This window comes from Colletotrichum costaricense (assembly GCF_030867565.1).
Source record: "Colletotrichum costaricense strain IMI 309622 chromosome Unknown Scaffold_2.1, whole genome shotgun sequence".
In the NCBI taxonomy this organism is placed as follows: domain Eukaryota; kingdom Fungi; phylum Ascomycota; class Sordariomycetes; order Glomerellales; family Glomerellaceae; genus Colletotrichum; species Colletotrichum costaricense.
Genome location: NW_026848231.1, coordinates 568,737 through 587,223, shown reverse-complemented (window position 1 = coordinate 587,223; position 18,487 = coordinate 568,737). Strand labels below are relative to the sequence as shown.

Here is an 18,487-nt window from a genome sequence, read left to right as displayed (position 1 = left end):
TCATAGGTGTCTGGCAACCATGGCGACAGCAGACAATACTGTCCCCAGGAAGAAGTGGTGGAAGATCCAGTGGTACTCGGACGATGACACCCCCGAAGAGCGCAAGTTCATCATCAAACTCGATCTCATTGTCGTGCCCTACGCAGTTCTAGCTTACTGGGTCAAGTATATCGGTATGGCCATTTGCTCTCCATTCATTGGCTGTCGGTCTGCTAACACGTAACACAGACCAAGCAAACTTGAGTATGTTCACGACCGTTGATAGCCTCTGCCTCTTCTATCTGGCAACGTCATGCTAATTCAAAACAGACAATGCCTACGTCGGAGGAATGAAGGAGGAGCTTGGCTTCAAAGGCAATGAGCTCGTCGAACTCCAGACAATGTATACAGTCGGCGCAGTTGTTGGCATGGTGCCCTTCATGTTCTTGTTCACTTACATTCCCATGTACTGGACCATCCCCGCGATGGATATCCTTTGGGGACTTTTCACCCTGCTGCAATACCGAGCACACTCATTCGGGGAGCTGGCGGCGTACCGATTCATGGTGGGCTTCTTCGAAGCAGCCTTCTTCCCCGCTATGCACTACGTATTCGGTAGGAGATATCACTGGCCTCTTTTGACTGGAGAAGTAGAATGCTGACCCCAACATAAGGCTCTTGGTATCGCGGGCACGAAATTGCACGGCGAGGAGGTATCTTTTACACGGGACTCAATCTCGGAACCCTAACGGCAGGCCTCATCGCAGCTGGAGCATCACACCGTCTTGAAGGTGTCAACGGGATGGCAGGCTGGCGGTGGATGTACATCATCTGCGCGATCATCACTATCCCTGTCGGCATTCTCGGATACTTTCTCCTCCCGGGCACTGTAGAACAACCGAACCGCTGGATCCTCAATGAGCACGACATCAAGATTGCAAAATCTCGCCTGGAACGCGGCGGGCACGTCACCCGCGGCAAGTTTAAGCTCGGACACCTCAAACAGATCTTCCTCAGCCCGCAGTTCTGGACCGTTGTGCTTGTCGATGTGCTGTTTTGGAACGCCGGTATCCATAAGAGCACAGGCAGCTTCCTGCTTTGGATCAAGAGCTTGGGCCGCTACAGTCCGGCGCAGGTCAATGAGATGGGAACCATTGCGCCAGCCTTGGGGATCCTATACAACATCGTGGCGTGCTTCCTGTCTGACTTGGTACTTGGACCCGCATGGGCTATCACCTTTTCCTCGTTATGGAATGTCACGGGCTTGATCATGCTTGTCGTCTGGGACGTGCCCGAGGGTGCCAAGTGGTTCGCCTTCTCGACGATGTACTGGTCCAACGCACTGTCCAGTGTCCTGCACGGCTGGGTCAACACCATCCTCAGAGACTCTCCGGAACAGCGGTCATTCACCCTTGTCATGATCACCATCATTGCCCAGTCGTCGACAGCCTGGACACCGTTGCTAACATTCCCGACTGTTGAGTCTCCAAGCTATCCCAAGGGATTCTCTTTCTGTCTGGGGTGTGCTGTTGCGCTCATTGTTGCGACGCACGTTCTCGATGTTTATATCAAACGCAAAGAGTAGGTCTTGCCTTACAACCTCAGGAGAATAGATATTCTAACATGTGCGTTACAGAAAAGCGAAGCATGCGCAGCTTGAAAGCGGCAGCAGCCACGATGGTAGCTACGTTGATGCCCCTACTGACGCTACCGGGAAGACTACGACCGCCGAAGTGACGGCAGTAGTCAATACTTCAGAAGAGTCCATAGCAAGACACTGATTGGACATACCATTGATGTTTTGGTGGGAGCTATATTATTCGTCCGTACAATGATAACATAAGGGCATACATGTAGATTTCAAGTACTGGTACTTTGTCACTGAATTGGGACTGTGCGACGTAGCTGGTCCCGCTTTTAACAAGGAGTAGATGTTATTATCTACCCAAACCACGCCGGAGACCATGCTCTTCGCAAGTCTAGATCCTAACAGTGAATACTACTAATAGCACATTGGAATGAGTGGGCGGCATTTCATTCAAACGTCGTAAATGAATTGGCCTTTTCTCCTTTCACATCGTGCAAGGCTCCTTGGCCAAGGTTGCTGTTTTGCCATCATGGGTGCATCATTATTGGCATTGGTTATCATTTTGAATGTGTAGCACTAATTAGCATCCAGGAAGCTAACATACTGAAGGAGATATCACGAATGTCAGCACTTGAGACCAGAAATGCGACTTCGCCGATGGCTACAAGCCACCGGGCTTGACTGCAACAAGACGTCATCCAGGGATGTCGAGGTCGAGGTACTTATGGAGGTTTACCATGAACTTTAGCTTATTTGCGTGCTTTTTATGTATTTACCTGAGACTAGACTCCGAGACTGTTGAGCGTATGGCTGAGGTGAATAAGGTAAACCGCAATGGTTGCCAGGGCAGCCACCATCCACATCACCAACGCCGCGCCTTCCTAAGGTTCACCCAGCCACATCACAAACCTTCATCCGATAACCTTTTTTGCCACCAGAATACACAACAAGCCCTCATATACCCCTCCAACGCAATTACTGTCACCAGCACAGCAGGCGCCCCCTAGGCCGGGGGTCAGGTCAAACTGTGGCGTGGTGGTGGAATGGTTAATGGTCAACATCAATTATCTTCGCCAACCAGCCTACTCGACGACAGGCTTAGCGCATACGAGTATCCAAGTTCGAATCCCAGCATGAGCACCAGAGATGTAGCCCCCAGTTCAGCACCGGGGGGGTGAACTCTTTTGTGTTTTGGACCTTCTTATATTTCTTTTAATTCTCTGCGTATTTCCTCGTACGCCACGCTTTCTTTCTTTTTTATGAATGACTAGTTGTGGAAAATCTGTAGCAAGCTATAGCCCGTCTATAGGGGAAGTCTTGACGTGTAGAATTGTCGTGATAGCGTCATCTACCTTACTCTAGGCCTTACCAAGGTCATGTGATGTCAATAAGACAGTTGCTAAACATCACCTGTGGTGTTTTCTCAGGCCAGTAAAATTCATGTACGAACGTTAACTCCATGTTCTATTTCCTCAACTTGTTGCCCAGTTTATCATAAGTTTGAAGGACTATAAAATCTGCATACGACATCGTTATTGAAGCCCTTGCTAGGGCAAGGTAGTGCCAGGGAATAGAAACAGTCATAATTGACCTCGAATAAGGTAATTTAGATAGACGAAAGCCCAACGGCGAACGTGTGGAAACAGAAATGTGTAATTACACGTGATACCTCTCTTCCTCTATGAACATAGAAGAATCAAATCACTAAACAACTCAGCTGCCGAGTGCGTACAACATGTGCATCGTGCCCTTGTCCATGACGTTTTCTACTCTCAGCCCAAGTTGGGAGGCCCGTTTCTCGAGATGCATCTGCTGGTCCTTTGAGAGAGGTGCTATGCACTTGAGAGCTGCTGTCATCACACTGCGTGCATTTGTCAACTCATCTGAGAACATCTTGAGACAGTTCCCACACCCTTGCGGAATAGTAATCTTGATTCCAGAGAAATGGTCCACAATCAGCTTCAAGTGCCCTGTGAAGTGGAAAGGTAGCCGAGGGTCCCAAATATTGAAGTTGTCTGTCATGCTCGCCAGAACCAAAGAACCGACGCCGCTTGGAATGCAGTTCTTTACGCAATTATTCTTCTCTTAACTTTGGATTTATTTCTGTCTTCCATTAGCCCAGGTGGAGGGCCCAAATAAAGGTAGTTATTGTACCGCGAACACCATTGGGTTCAAGTCGTCCTTTTGGTCTGGTTCACGGTCCAAATGAGCGAGTCAACATCCATGAGACATATTGAAGTTTGCGAACCCGCCCTCAACTACCAGACATGCCCCATAACAGCGTGACCCAGGCAAAAATCTCGGAGAAAATCGATCACCGCGAAAGAGCGTAATTATCTCATCACTCTCAGCAGATAGAGGTAGAGTTGTGATAAGCGCAATGATGTTTGATGCACACTGATTTACCTCTCTATACACCTTGAGAACGTGACCTGGTCGCATGACCAGCTTACTGAGACGATCGCGCCGAAGTGATACCGCAAGCACCGAATCTCAAGACCGCGGGGGATTGTGGGGTTAGTGCCGGCTTACGGGTCGGGAGGTCCACCAAGTGCCGGCCCAGTGACCGAGAGCTGCTGACTTGCACTGTCATGAAGCAAGATGCCCTTTAGTAATGAGAAAGCGACTACATGAATCATGAGGCTTTCCCCATGACGCGATATGTCTGAAGTTTTCCAATCGTCAGATTCTTCCCTCCCTTTTTTTTTCCCCTTTCTTCTATTGCAACCCTATGTTGATGCCACGCACGCGTCCAGTCCAATCCACTCATCCACACACTTCCACCACACCATAAGAGATTTCCCCTTCAGGTCCCCCTTGCACTTTTGACCCCAACCAATCAGACTCCGAATCGCTACCAACCTAGGGAGTTATTCGCATTGGCTTAGGCGCCTCACCCGCACTAAAGCCATGTTGGCAAGGTGCCATCCAGCGTTTTTCACATGCCCTTTTAATTCCCCAACTTGGACGAATGGCCAGTCAGAAGAGAACTCTTTGGGCTGGCTGATTGAAGGGTTCCCTGAAACTGGCCTTGTTTGGACACAAGAAAGTCAGGTGCAGAACGGATTATACCCACAAGAACCCCATCTTCCCCCTTTTCCCAAGAGGAGAGCGACTGGTTAAGACACTGAGCCTGTCAAAAGCGCAGCTGTCCGCATTTGCTACCTCGTGCAGTCTTTCGGAGCCTGCAACGTCACCTTTTCCAACACCAAGCACTTGGTTTATTGCGCCAAACATGACAAGAAGTAAAAGGGGGGCAACAACTAATGTGCGCAGTGCAGGTGTCTAGATCTTGCAGCTTACTAGACTGATTTGCACAACTGCCGCTAGCGCGGTGGCGTTCAGGTACCGCCATTCCCATATGTTCTCGCTAGGCTCCGTCACACAAAGGTCACCAATATCTCTCGCCTGATGTCTCTCCGTCAGTCTTGGGGCCCATCTGCAAAATCACTGGACGTGACGAAAACAATATACCGCTTGGCAACGGGGTCCACCTCCCAAGACTCCAAGACCGTAGACGAGAAGGGAGCTCAATATGACAGTAGCAAAGGTCTACCGAAGCGAAGCAAGCTCAGACCTTGGAATCATCTGCGGGTTCCTGGGGGTTTTCCTCCATGGACTAGGGAGGGCGGCCGAACGCCACTTCCCGCGTGGCCGTCGCCAGGGTCAGTCTGTTCAAGCCGCAACCAACCACAGGCCTCGGGGCCGCGCCGCTGGTACCGATCCCTCGACATCCCCGTGGTCCCCCTTCTTCCGCTCGCGGGGCGCTTTTAAAGCCTTGCCATCTTCCGTCGCCGATTGGCAGATGTCCAAAATGAAATAAAGCCTCTCCCGAAGGGACACTTGGGGGCCCAAAAGCCATGCCAGTTCCCCCGGTGTTTCTCAAAACAGGGACATATTCGGCTCAGTTGGTCCTTCTCGACTTCTATTGGTCACCCTTGACGAGCCTTAATCTTTCTTTTTTGCCAAACTACATGTACTATGCACGTTTGTCAAGCCAGCCACAAGTGTCTGCGCTCCGCTTATGCGCCCGCCTCATCTCGGAATATTGGCCGTGCCAACCGCGAATCCGCGATTGACAGACCGGACGGGCCGTGATCAGAGCGCAAGGGGGCAACAGCGTCCGAGATATTGGAGCCACCGAGGATGTGGAAGTGTGTCCCGCGGCGGACCATGTCTCAGAGGAGCACGCTTCCTCCGTCCATCACTCCTACACCGCGTGGTGCACCCATTCTCGTGGGCTTGGGGCACGGTCTTCGAGGTGAGTAGCGGGGACGTACATGTGCCATCTGATATTCTAGACCGGACCATCCAAGTCCGATTTGCCTTGCCCTGTGCAACACTAGACGACGGAGAGAGCACAGGGGGTAAGCATATATGAACCAGACTACCATCCACCCTCCTTGAGACCTTCGTTCTCTGCTGAAGATTGGACGCAGCTCTGAGACTCGGGGACTCTTGTCATTAAACAGGAAAGAAAAAAGGGACAATTCTCCTCCCCGTAGCCCACCGGGCGGCGGTGACTACCAGCACAGTACCACTACGACTTGGAAGAGGCAAGTCTAGATTCGACATGCGGGTTGCTCCCGCCGCTGAGGTGGCCCTTCTTTGTTCCAAGGGCAGGGCAGAGGAGAACCCTTGGTCCTTGGCCAACGCGGCACGCATCGCTCAATGTTACATCTGCAGGCTCACACTTGGCCTTTTTCCTATTGTATATATACAGCAAGTCCCATGATGAATGCTTCCCGTTCTGTCCTCATGGTCCTTCAACCCGCTCCTCGTGCGCCCTTCCCCCCGACGACAACATCCACCATCGTGATCTTGTGCCTCTCCCCGAGACATGCCTTTCCTTTTCGAATAGCCACAGTCTCTCTCTCTTCTCTCTTATAAACCTTCTTCGTCACAGTCCTTTCAGTTTCACTTTGGATAAGTAGTCTGCTTCAAACTCTATTCACTCCTTGAAGCCATCTTTGCAAGACCAGACATCCAGAACACCAACTACGGTTCCTTAGCTCCTAGAGCTTTGCATCATCGCAACAATGTACTCAAACTCCATCCTCTCAACCCTCCTCCTCCTCCTCCCAGCCGCCACCCGGGCCTGGGACTCTCCAAACTACTCTGGCCTTACCCGCCTCTGGCAAGATAGCTTCCCCGGCGCCTCAGGCGACCCGATTAACGGCGGCAACTGGAACATCATCACCAACCTTCACGTCAACAACGAGATCCAGGAATACACGACCTCCCGCTCCAACCTCCAAATCTCAGGCGGCGGCACCGTCCAAATCGTGCCCCAAAAGGACGGCAACGGCGCCTGGACCTCGGGCCGCATCGAGTCCCGCTACGTCTTCACCCCCGCCGCCGGCCGCCTCACCGTCGCCGAGGCCCAGATCCGCTTCGGCGACAACGCCATCGCCAACAAGAAGGGCATCTGGCCCGCCTTTTGGATTCTCGGCGACGCTATCCGCAACGGCGTCAGCTGGCCTCGTTGCGGCGAGCTCGACATCCTCGAGACGGTCAACGGGCAGCTGACGGGGTACGGGACCGTCCACTGCGATATCCTCCCGGGCGGCGCGTGTAACGAGCCCAACGGTATCGGCGGTAACATTGGCATCCCGGATCAGGGGTGGCACACTTGGCGTCTGCAGATTGATCGTCGGTCTGGCAACTGGCAGACGGAGACGATTACGTGGTTCCGTGACGGGCAGCAGTTTCATCAGATCAGCGGCGCCAGGATCGGGAGCGAGGGTATCTGGAACACGTTGGCTCGCGCGCCGTTGTTCTTTATCTTGAATGTCGCCGTCGGCGGTAACTGGGTATGTCGATGCCGTTACAAAAGCTTGTTGGCGATAGTTTGACTGACTGCTTACAGCCCGGAAACCCGGACGGCTCTACCATTGGCGGCTGGGGAAGCATGATGGAGACCGCCTATGTTGCCGTCTACCAGTCCACTTAATCTTGCTCCTCATTAACCTAATCGGGCTCTTGAGCTCGTGTTCAACCTCGTCTTGTTGCTGCTCTTGCAACTACGCCGTTCGCTGTACATATGCCAGCATCATACTTAGATACCCATTGTCCACTTTATAGTATATGCACACAACCACGCTCGCTAGATAATTTCCATAAATAATCTCACCGTCATATACATTACAAGCTCACTTGCTTAACTAGTCCAATGCTTCTGAATGCTTTGTTTTATAGTACTCATGGCTCATATTGATAACTCCTGACTTTCTTCAACAGCCCGTAGGTACCTGACCCAAGTACAACGATACAGGCGTCCGTGCTCCAAGAAATGGCCTCTACTCATAAAACACCAAGCATCTAACCTCTATGCTTTGTCTTCCCTTCGCATCTGCGGGGGTGTTGGGGTCAATGAAGGCCGTGTGAGGCGTGTAATCGGCCCGTCCCGGCTTGCCGCCAGGCCGCCCTTGGCTTCTCGAGTCGAAGCACTTGATGAACATGGCTTCGTCAGGGGTCATATCTTTGGCGTAATACAGCTTGTGCTTGTCGCTTGGTGCGACAGAGAAAGTCTCGCCTGCATTGATGTTAGCGAAATGAACGTGCTTGGAATTCTACTACGGTGAGGGACACACTCACCCTTGACATCGTAATTTTGCGTCGACCGCGCCAAAGCCGGGTCCGGAAGCACCTCCTTGCCCCGATCATCGTCATCGGTATCCGTCCTCCTGGGGTACAAGAGATCCACAGCGATCAGATCCTTGGGCTCCGTGGTCCGCCAGTCAATCACCGCAAGCGGGAAGTCACTCGCTGGGTGTCCGATCGGTCTCCAGACATTGATAATCTGGTACCGTCCATTGACCAGCTCATCCGCCTCAGCTCCCGGAACATGCCTCCTCACACGCGCTTCCGCCGCGCCGGGCGTCTGGTCGACATGCACCTGCTGTACAGGCTGTCTAGGGCTGCTCTTCTCCCTCCTCCGGATGGTGTGGTCAAAAATCACAACTTTCTTCACACCGGGCAACTTCTCCCTCAGGAGTGCCTCCACTTCGGCATAGTAGCCGCTTCGCACTGCCTCATCGTCGATGAAGTCCTTCTCCTTAGCGGGTGAGTTGTACACGGCGAAGCCGGAGACGTCGGTGCCGAACTCTTCCGTCGACTCGCGGATGTTCACAACCGAGCGGCGGCGCTCGAGCCGGCTAAAAGAGGTTACGTCTGTATCGACCTTTGCCCAGGGCTTGCTGCCCTCCAGAGTCGCGGGGTCTAGATAGCGGAAGTTGCCGGTAGTCATTGTTGCGAGGGGTCTAGTGTGGATGATGCGGGGAATATTGCTGGTTCTGAGATTGGTTTTGATTGATGATGTGAGTATTGAAGTTCGTCGTAGGATTGTGCTCATAATAGTACCTTATATTCACGTCAAATGCAGGGCTGATGTTGAATTACACAATGCCGTGCGGGGGTCAGGAGACGGGAGTTTAAAAGGAGGACTCGTAGGGCGTAATAGGGCGCGCGAATGAGACGACTGGATGATTGCATCACCATGAACCCGCGGCAGTGGCCATTAGTCATTCAGGATTTCTAAGCTGTTTCTCGCAGTGTCCGAGACCCACGCCCGGGCTCGGCATCGATTGTGGGGCCTATTGATTTCCAATCGCCGACATTCCGCGATCCGAATTGCTGCCGTCCCGAAATGCCTGCGTCAATCCGCGGGGTATGCACCGCTCGGCGGCGGGAGAGTCAGCTTCACGGGGTTTAGATCAAATGCCCGACCGCCCAGTACACCACCAGCGGCATTCTGATCTATTCACTAAACAGTGCTTACTCCAAAGTGAACAAGCCGTTGATTTTGACTCAATACTTCGCGACTATAGCGAGACTTGTAAGTGTGTTAGATAATATGCATGCATGGTCGTAGTAGTCGTTATCGGCAAATACTTTCACCTATGACTTATACATGACCAGGTAATTCAGTGAATCCAGTCGGGTAAGTTAAGTGTAAGTTATCTAGAAAAGGCATGGATGGATAATAAGACATAAAGTGGTTGTTACCGCGAAAAACAAAAGTTAAGCCGTTTGAGACACATCTTGCTAATTTCCGAAACCGAGAATCGAACTCGGGGCTATGCCTAACCTCTCACAAGATGAGAGGGCATCATGTTGGCCACTACACCATATCGGATGTTGATGCAAAATTCTGCAGGTATCCAGCTCATACCCAGTTGCCGTTGTGCGTATCCACAGCGGAGACGCAGCCATTTTGACTACCCTAACGGCTCCGCAAGGTTTGGATACACGAAGTCGCGATCGATGCAATTCAATTACACTACCTAAGTGTTCCATGTCACAAAGAGCTGGCGAAGACGTCTTATGACTAGGTACTTATGAAAGTTGGCAATGCACCAAAGGAATTCATTGTACTATGTGCAGGTACTCGATGCTACCGGAGCCAAACTAAGGACATAGAGTCGAAACTCCTTCACCGACCAAGTTTAAGTGGCTTCAAAAGAGAATGTTTCGTATCATATGCTTGATCCAGTCTTGCATCTCAATATGCCACAGACCATTTCACGTGCCTCCAAGCCTCTCGCCTACTGATTCTGACTCTTGAGTCTGGTCCGGGCTTCGGCCTCCCTATGCCAGTCGTTGCCCAAGGGACTTGAGCTTTTGGGACCCTAACGGGCCCGCCGTCAGTACCTTCTAAATCAATACCGAGTATTATTTGCGCAGCAATGCCAAGAAGAAGTCCGTTTGCAAGGTGGCGGCCAGGGCTTTCACAAAGATGCACGGTCAGTGTAAATCATCAAACCAGAGAGAATCAATTCACGTACCAGACATGTTTGCCCCCTCCAAAAGGAAGGAAACCAGGCGGTGATGATGCATTGTAACCCAGTTCCAGAAACCTGTCACCTTGCCAGCTTTCAGGGTTGGCGCCCCATACTTTTTCATCACTATGTAGAACGCTAAGCGGCATCTGGATATTGTTCCCTTTCTTGAGGAGGTACGAGCGGTCGTCGTCCGATATCGTCGTGTCTGTCATTACCGTTCGTGTGATGTTATCGACAATATTGTGTCGCTCTGTCTCTTGCGCAGAAGACAGGAGTAGTGGACAGTGCTCTTTGATTTTCCTCAGGTGAAGTGTCATCTCGATATGGTCTTGATCAGTTCGCTTCTCGGTAACCGCGGCATTGAGAAGCTCTGTCCGAATACTGGCCAAAAGGTCTGGCTGGCTGTAAATATTCGAAAGAAGCCAGAAGACGAGCGTGGAGATGTTGGCGAGAGCGGTGGCTAGGAGAATCTCAATCTTGGCGCTGTTGTGGATCGACATTCCGAACTTTCGTTCTGCACCGAATCTGTCCTTGGTGAATTGAGGAACTTCGGCGCCAAAATCCTCCTCACGCTTGATGTACGCTTCCAAGGCTTCGATAACCTCCGTTCTTGCTTTGAATGCTTTGGACGCGATGACAGAGGGGGCAAACCCAGGGAAGAGTCTGTGCATGTCATCGTGATAGATCCTGGGTGTTGAGAATTAGCCTAGTTTCAATCATGGTAGACGCGCCTGTAGCGTGGCGAGACCGGGACAGATATAAGGATGCGATGTAGTTACCAGAAACTCTGCATGACTCCGCTGTTCTCCCAAGGGCTCAACTTCCCGTAGAAGCCTCTCATGACGGCCCTCGACACTGTCTCACGAGTCCAGCAGTAGAAGTCTCTTGGCTCGAGCTGGTCAAAGGGTATTTCGTCAAGAGAGGTGGCTAAATTGCTGACCCCTGATCTGGTAAGATCAATCAACGAAGGTCCGGCCAGTCCTTTGTAGAGAACCTTAAAGATGGCGGTACGAAACTCCGGGTTCGTCCACAAATCCATTCCTCGGCCCTCCATGCCTACCAAAGTGCGAACAAAGGTGTCAATCAGGGGTTCGAAACTAAGAGTCCGCTTCTGGAATATGGACGATGCCAGTTGTGGTGAAGATGCCACGTAAAGCTTGCCTCCAAGGATGGGCAACGAGTATGCCGTCATATTGAATTTCTCGCTAGTATCGTATCAGCTTACAATGAAGTTGCACCATGAATGCCCGTCCGACTCCATCATCCCGTAAACGTTCAAGCAGGATGGCTCGGGACTTACTGATTCTTGACATGTTGCTTGTAACCCATCTGGATTAGATCAATCAAATGACCAATGAAAGGTATCTTTGGTTGTAGGGCCGGAGGCTCCTGCGAGTCTGGAACTTTTGGCCAGAGAACACTACGAACAAGAGATATGACTAGGCAACAGGCCAAAGGAAACCATATCACTTGGGCTTCGTCCAATGTGCTTGTTATCATTTTGAAAGGGCTTCTTTCTGCAATTCGGGCTCCTAAAATTTGGTTATAGATTTTAGTCACTAGGCGCCTTGGAGCAACTTAGACATTCCCTTCCTTCATTTTATGCTATTTTTCGGACTTAAAGACGCAAGCAGCATCTAATTTTGTTATCATCAGCTGCACAACACTTGCAGTTAACTCCGCCACATTTAGCCATGGATGCATTATCGTTACGGTCTCGCGTCTTGATTTGGATCCAAACTCCTCCTGGAAACGTATGTCGAGCTGCGGCGCTAACGTATAGTAAGCAATATTGTGGTGAAAAACTACAACCACCAATCAAATGGGTGTCTGACTTGCAGATGATTTGAGCTGAAAACCACTTCGGTACTAGCACAGTGAAATAATAGACGCGCAGCATGACAGACGTGAGATTATGTGGTGAGCTTTTAGTGCAAATATCAAGATGACTTTTACCGTGGTCAAGATAAGTGATGTCTCGGTTTACAATAGAGGGCCCTTGGCTCTTGGGTGTTGCTGACAACGTCGGCCAGGCTTACACCGCTTGTCAGTTGTGTCACGTATTCGAGACCTTGAGGGTATGTCCAGCGGTCCGCGTGTAAGTCTTTGAAAGAATTTCAAATGCTTCAAATTGAAATCAATTGCCCCTTCAGTTTTCGGTTCATGCGATCACAAGACCCGAGCGAGTATTGTTTCCCACTTGTGGTTTGGTCAAGTTGGGGTTCATTAAGGAGGGGCAAAGAATCAGGACAATCTTCAACTAAAAGCACCTTATCTACCTCAGAACAAAGAGAAACAAACCAATGAAATATTGCAAAAGAAGAAGGAATCGTTCCATTCCGTGTCAAAGATGAGGATCAAAGGCAAAGATGGCAAAAGAATGACCAACGTGGGGCTCGAACCCACAACCCCCAGATAACCACAACTCTTGAAAGAAGAGAAGATAGAAGTCTGATGCGCTACCATTGCGCCAGCCGGCCAGTTGCTTTGATGACGCTTTCGTAGCAGCTGTACGTTTATACACCCCTTTTTACAAGGGCCCCAGACAAATCGCGCCCCTGACTCCCCTTGCCCGCAGTGGCACACATCAAAGCAAAACCCAAATTTTCACGATCTCGTACGTCGTTCGCCCGCTAGTGGACTTATGACGTAACGATTCTCTACCAGGATCAACGTTGCATCTGCTTTTTGAGTGTTTGCATGCAATTTCTTCTTTCTTTCGGCGTCCCGCACACAAAAGCAAGCCAACGAAAAACCCAAAATTCAGAGACCCCCAGTGGCGATCCATCGGGGAATGGGGTCTGGCGCTGTTGGAGAAAAAACTCACAGAAAGTGTTGGAGCTAGCGATGGGGCAAGCGGGTTCGATGTGGGCATCACTTCATGACAAACTTCAAGAGTGAATGAGACAGAAAATTCTTCAGCAAAATCGTTCTCCCCAGACAGTTCCAACTTCCAGGGAACATGAAGCGAGCATGGTATAGCCTATGTAGCATGCATGAGGGAAGAAACTGTACAGAGCCTCCACTCTTCCGTCTTACACGGAAGTAAGTAGACAGAAACCCTGCCAACTGCTCATGAGAAGTTGATAACCAAAACGAAACGATCTGAGGTTCGGAGCTCCACCACACGCGCCGATGTTCAAATTCGTGCCGCCGGCTAGATGGAAGCACGCCGAGCACGCCTTGGACCTGCCCTTTTGCTCTTCGCCTTGGAGCTGCCCGAAACTCGTTGCCTCCTAGGCTCAGCATCCAGGCAGGCCGCCTGCGGGCAAGTCATCCCGCCTCCCGGGAGCGCCTCCGGCAAGTCCCCATCAATCACGTAAGAAAAACCACCTCTTCCGTCGTCCGCAACTTGCCTCTGCCACCCCGGGGGGCGCTCTCCAACACGCCCCTCCACCCTCTACCCCCTTTGAACCCGGCTGTCACCGATCCCGAGCAAAAGCCCTGGAGCGCGGTCTTTCAGGCTCTCCCCCTCCTCTGCCACGGCTCCTTTCGCATCTTCGCACCCTGCGAGACGCCCTGTGAACCATCCCAAAACGGGCCGGCTCCGATGTTCGCATACCGTCTCTCTGACACGGCTCTCGCATGACTTTCGGTCTGGCTTGACTCATAGAAAACGCCCCAAATCACCACTGAGCCCGCCTCCTGCCCCTACCTACCGGATTGCCATCCGAAGGCGCTTGGGCAGGCTGGCCACGACACACCCGGCCCGGTGCGCCGGTTACACATCGTCCCCCTTCTCCTGCACCCTACACCGGCTACACATCATGCTGCGCACGGCAAACCGACCACCGCCCACCGTCCGCCAGGGGGCGCTTAAGAGCCCCTCCGCACACCGCACTATCGTGAGATGACCTTGGAAGTTGAATCATCCATTTCGAGACTATAATCGCGCCATACAAACCACGGGGCGGAAGCGAGCTGCCCTTTCGAGCGACGTGGCATAGCTGCTTCCGGGTAAACATGCCGAGCAGGGAATTACTTTCTGTTTCCACTGCCTACGTAGTAGTCCTATGCGTGATGTCCAAGTGAGCAAGTTTAGGAAACTCACAGCAACGCGTTAATAACTCGGCAACTCAACTCTATAGAGCGTATGCCGCAAACTCACGATATTCTCATCTCACCGGTACTCAATGTCCCGAAAAGACCCTTCACTAGACTACTCCAAAGCTCAGATCAACCGCTCGCCAAGGATATTCGCCGTTTGTCGGCGGGCGTTCTAGACTCTATTGAATCTCAGATTTCCGTCTCAAAATTTCTCCAACTCTCGCCCCAACGCACCCAACTAGTAGTTTTCGTCAAGTAATTGTTTCCTAAGATTAACTGAATAGCTTGAAGCTCGGGGCATTCCCGTCCCAAAAAACCTTGCAGTTCCAGCAGGTCTTGCAGCATTCGCAGCGGGTAAACGCAATGCGAGAACAAAACTAGCAGACAGAAAACGTGGGATGAGCCGCAAGGTAGTGTACACATCGGACAAGTACCTGCCAATAGCCTATAATTATCAAGGGTCGTGACTCGAAAGGGATTTCACATGTTACCATCCCGCGCCGCGTGGGTCACATAGTCTGTGGTTTCGTTGCGGAGGGGCAAATTCTGTTTGAAGTTGTCTCTATGTTCACTGAGTAGTAATACTGCCGCACAATTTGCCGTTGAAGCGCACTCAAAGCATGAAGTTCAACTAAATCATTCTTAAAGTCAGTCCCAACAAGTCACATTGAAAGATCGAGAGGAAGTGCAAAGTCATTTTGTAGTGATTTGTATAACTAATTCTTGCTTCAATTGTATGTTTCGTCGTCGAGCTAGCTACTGAGAAGCCATGTGACGGGAACCTTGGCATCATCGATCATGCGCCTCTTCCATCAGCTCTGTTCAAAGTCCCCGTAAAACGCCTCGCAATGCAAAACACTTCCTCATGGTCATTTCACTCAATGCCATGCATCTCTTCAAAAATTCACTGTTAAAAATCCAACTGAGTTGTGACACTGTCTTTCCCGCCAAAAAAGAGTTATAATCCTATAAGAAAACAAGCGCCTAGTTCGGAAACCAGGGGGTATAATGCGGTTGAAAAAAAGCAGATCCTAAATCCAATAACTTTTTGTTTTCCTTTTCATCCCGTCTCTTGAATTATTGTATGTGATTTTTTTTGTTGTGTTGATTGATTATGTTTCATGACTCTCCTCCTCTAGTGGTGGTGGTGTCATGACGTGGTGGATCCGCCGGTAACGGATCCCTCCCGGCTATGTGCTAGTCCGTTGTGCGCTTGGCCGTCAAGGTGCTCAAGGCTCATGTAGTCGACGGGAGCCGCTTCGTCGGGGTACGCGGGCGGCGAGGGGGGGACGTCCTGGTAAACGGGCGGCGCCTCGTTATCCCAGCTGACGCCGAGACCGGGGCACTCGGTGAGCATCACGTGGTAGTGCATCCTCAAGATGCGTCCGGTGCCCGTCTGCGTCGCGAGGTGGGGCTTGCCGACAGGCGCCCACTCCTTGGAGACAACCATCTCGATCATGAGTGCGTGGGAGACTTCGGTGCCGTCGCTCGACTTCATGTCGCAGGCGTATCGCGGGCCGTGGCTGTGCTTGCTGGCGACGACGCCGTAGTCGAACTCGAACTCGACGTGGCCGTCGGTGCTGGTGTAGTCGGACTTCCAGCCGTCGTGCATGTACTTCTCGCCGAGGACGCGGGTCTCGGTGCGGGCCACGCCCTTCTGCTGAGGCTGGGTGTTGTTGTTGGCGTTGCCGGGGACCGGGGCGTGCTTCTCGCAGGCGGGGGCCACGGTCTTGATGGTCTCCTCGAGCTTCCACGTAACCTTCTTGAGCTTCCAGAACTCGACCGTCTTGTTGGTGGCGTTTGCGCTGGTGAGGCCGTCGAGGCGGAACGAGACGTTGTGAGTGCCGGCCGGGTGGATCACCTGGTTGTAGTGGGCGCTGGCCTTGATGTTGGTGGGAGGGAAAACGCGGACAGAGTGATGCGGGAACTCGGGTTGAGGGAGGGAGCGCTTGACGTCAAAGTTCTGCTCGAACTTGATGGGCGTCTGCGAACCGGGTGTGCCCTTGACGAGGATGGCCTCGGCCTTGAACTCGTAGGCAATGGAGGTGATGGGCGTGTCCATGGACGCGGGGAGGTGGCCCTCGAGGAGGATAGAGAAGGGGAACTGGTGAATGCCCTTCTTGAGCGTCGTGGGGTGCGTGAGGAACGTCCAGCGCTTCAGCTCGGTGAACTGGTTGGTGCACTCGCCACAGTGGTTGGTGAAGGGGCGCTTCTGCTGGACGTGGATGTTGAGCTTGGCGCCAAAGGTCTCGATCTGGAGCTGCTCGTCCTTGACCTCGAGTTGCATCTGACCCGAGACGAGGGCACCGGTAGAGGACTCTGCATCTCCGAAGAAAACGATAGGCGGGCTCTCGATCTTCAGGTCGAGGCCTGCGTGGGAGTTGTCGTGTGAGTCCTTGTTGGAGCGGCCAAAAGGCAGAGAGAGGCGGTGGTGGTGGTGCTTCTTCTCTTTGAGGTGGTCTGCGGGATCTGCTGCGAACATGTTGTGGTAAGGGATGTGCTCGCCGTCATCGGAGGAGTAGGAAGAGTGGCGGTCGAGAGGGACTCTGCGCAACAAGCCTTCGTCCTGGATGTTGTTGTGACGGGGTTGGTGATGTTGCTGATTTTGCTTGGTCTTAGTCTTGAGGTTTGCAATGGCAGAAACACTGAAGTTCTCAGTGGAATTCCGCAGGAAGTTTGCTACGCGGTGGGGCATGATTGGGTGCGGTTGTGTGGTGCGTTCCCCGGATTTCGAGGGCTTGCTGAATCTTGGAAATGTTCGGTTGCGGCCCTCAAGTCGTCTTTTGTAAATCTTGGCTGGCTAAGATGGGCCAACAAGATGGACAGGGGTTAAAGGGGGTGAGGGGGGGGCGGATGAACCGCAAAATAAGGGAGGTGGTGTGACGTTCTTAGGGCGTAGGTTCGTCCAAGAGGATAATGGGTTCCGTCAGAAATTTTTGGAAGCCCAAAAAGGACAAAAAGAGTCGATTCGCCGGATCCCGAAGGATAGGCGAGGTAGATGCGGGCGCGCGCAGGTTCTTTTGGGTGGGCGTGTGGTGGTAAGGGTGTAAGGCGCGAGGCCGAGGGCGAGCGGCGGTGTGTGTAGTGTAAGTGCGTTGATGAGCTGATGGACGGACTGCGGCAGGTCTGCTGATGTTCCCTGACTGACTGATGAGTGATGTATGGTATGGGTCTGATGGGCAGACCAAGATGTGTCCGGGGGCCCTTTTCTCTTTGTACTTGAACAGAGACTTAAAAAAGTGAGAGAAGAGAAGAGTGTGGAGCGCGATGACTTGTTTTCTACTGCTATTCTCGAATCCTTGCAAGGAAAGGTCCAGGTGATGTGGGTGGTAGGAGCACAAGGTCTGATTCTCGTTCTGTCCTTTGCCCGTTTTGGTTTTTCTTTCTTTATGGCGTCGAACAGCCAAGAACGAAGCTTGTTTGGGCTGGGTTGCGGTGGTGGTGGACGTGATCTACTTCCGCTATGCGCGCTGAGAGGAGGAAAGATGGGATTAAAGCGACCAAAGCGATGGATGGTGGTGAGGTGCGGGGTGTTGCAGAGCAGATGATGATGTCGACCCTTTTCGTTCTCCCGTTCGCAACAGGCGTTGAAGACTTTAAAGAGAAAACCAAGTGTTTTGGAATCTCGGGTTGATCGAAGTCGTGATCGTAAAGTGGAGGGGTATGGGAGATGAACAAACGCAGACTTTTTGCGACTGCGATGACTCCTTCTCTTGTGAATTTCCCCTTTCGGTTTTCCCGTTCCTTCGTGTAAGTCGTTTGTCGACCGGGGTAGTAGGTAGGGCGCAAGAAAAGTGTGCTAATGTGGGATGGATGCAGCTGCAGCGTTGCGCTTAACGGCGGGCTTTTCGGGTGAGATGAGATGCAGAGTGCGGAGGAGGCAAAAGTGGCCGGGGTTCTCCAGAAAGACAAGAGTTCTTTTCGGCTTCTCGAACGAAGGGTATCGTGAGGTTATCGTCAAATTGGAGTTGTCAACGGGGAAAGATCAGGAGAAAAGTAGGTCACGGTGGTAGTAGACTCTTGTAATATCAGCCTCTTATTACGCAAGACGTGAAGCAGGACCGTCGCGTTATTATGTCTTGCCAGCTCG

At 51.9% G+C, this 18,487-nt stretch overlaps 6 protein-coding genes across 6 annotated transcripts; 2 read left to right on the top strand and 4 right to left on the bottom strand.

The window, feature by feature from the left end:
* Window positions 1–19: 19 nt before the first annotated feature.
* On the top strand, window positions 20–1,760 carry CCOS01_01804 (major facilitator superfamily transporter; the record flags this gene model as incomplete). Its single annotated transcript, XM_060449997.1, has 5 exons — window positions 20–173; window positions 229–243; window positions 310–594; window positions 654–1,560; window positions 1,616–1,760. The coding sequence occupies 5 exons, from the start codon at window positions 20–22 to the stop codon at window positions 1,758–1,760; spliced, it is 1,506 nt and encodes a 501-aa protein (XP_060318647.1).
* A 4,846-nt stretch (window positions 1,761–6,606) lies between these two features.
* Window positions 6,607–7,520, top strand: CCOS01_01803 (glycosyl hydrolase family 16; the record flags this gene model as incomplete). The annotated part of the gene is made up of 2 exons (XM_060449996.1): window positions 6,607–7,380; window positions 7,437–7,520. The coding sequence occupies 2 exons, from the start codon at window positions 6,607–6,609 to the stop codon at window positions 7,518–7,520; spliced, it is 858 nt and encodes a 285-aa protein (XP_060318646.1).
* Window positions 7,521–7,866: 346 nt separating this feature from the next.
* Window positions 7,867–8,921, bottom strand: CCOS01_01802 (methyltransferase; the record flags this gene model as incomplete). The annotated part of the gene is made up of 2 exons (XM_060449995.1): window positions 7,867–8,102; window positions 8,165–8,921. The coding sequence occupies 2 exons, from the start codon at window positions 8,919–8,921 to the stop codon at window positions 7,867–7,869; spliced, it is 993 nt and encodes a 330-aa protein (XP_060318645.1).
* Window positions 8,922–10,340: 1,419 nt separating this feature from the next.
* CCOS01_01801 (prostacyclin synthase) lies at window positions 10,341–11,850 on the bottom strand (the record flags this gene model as incomplete). The annotated part of the gene is made up of 3 exons (XM_060449994.1): window positions 10,341–11,037; window positions 11,130–11,555; window positions 11,651–11,850. 3 exons carry the CDS (start codon window positions 11,848–11,850, stop codon window positions 10,341–10,343), a joined length of 1,323 nt encoding a protein of 440 aa, XP_060318644.1.
* Window positions 11,851–14,586: 2,736 nt separating this feature from the next.
* Window positions 14,587–14,820, bottom strand: CCOS01_01800 (uncharacterized protein; the record flags this gene model as incomplete). Its single annotated transcript, XM_060449993.1, has 1 exon — window positions 14,587–14,820. One exon carries the CDS (start codon window positions 14,818–14,820, stop codon window positions 14,587–14,589), a length of 234 nt encoding a protein of 77 aa, XP_060318643.1.
* A 727-nt stretch (window positions 14,821–15,547) lies between these two features.
* On the bottom strand, window positions 15,548–17,092 carry CCOS01_01799 (LMBR1 domain-containing protein; the record flags this gene model as incomplete). Its single annotated transcript, XM_060449992.1, has 1 exon — window positions 15,548–17,092. One exon carries the CDS (start codon window positions 17,090–17,092, stop codon window positions 15,548–15,550), a length of 1,545 nt encoding a protein of 514 aa, XP_060318642.1.
* Between the last annotated feature and the right edge of the window lie 1,395 nt (window positions 17,093–18,487).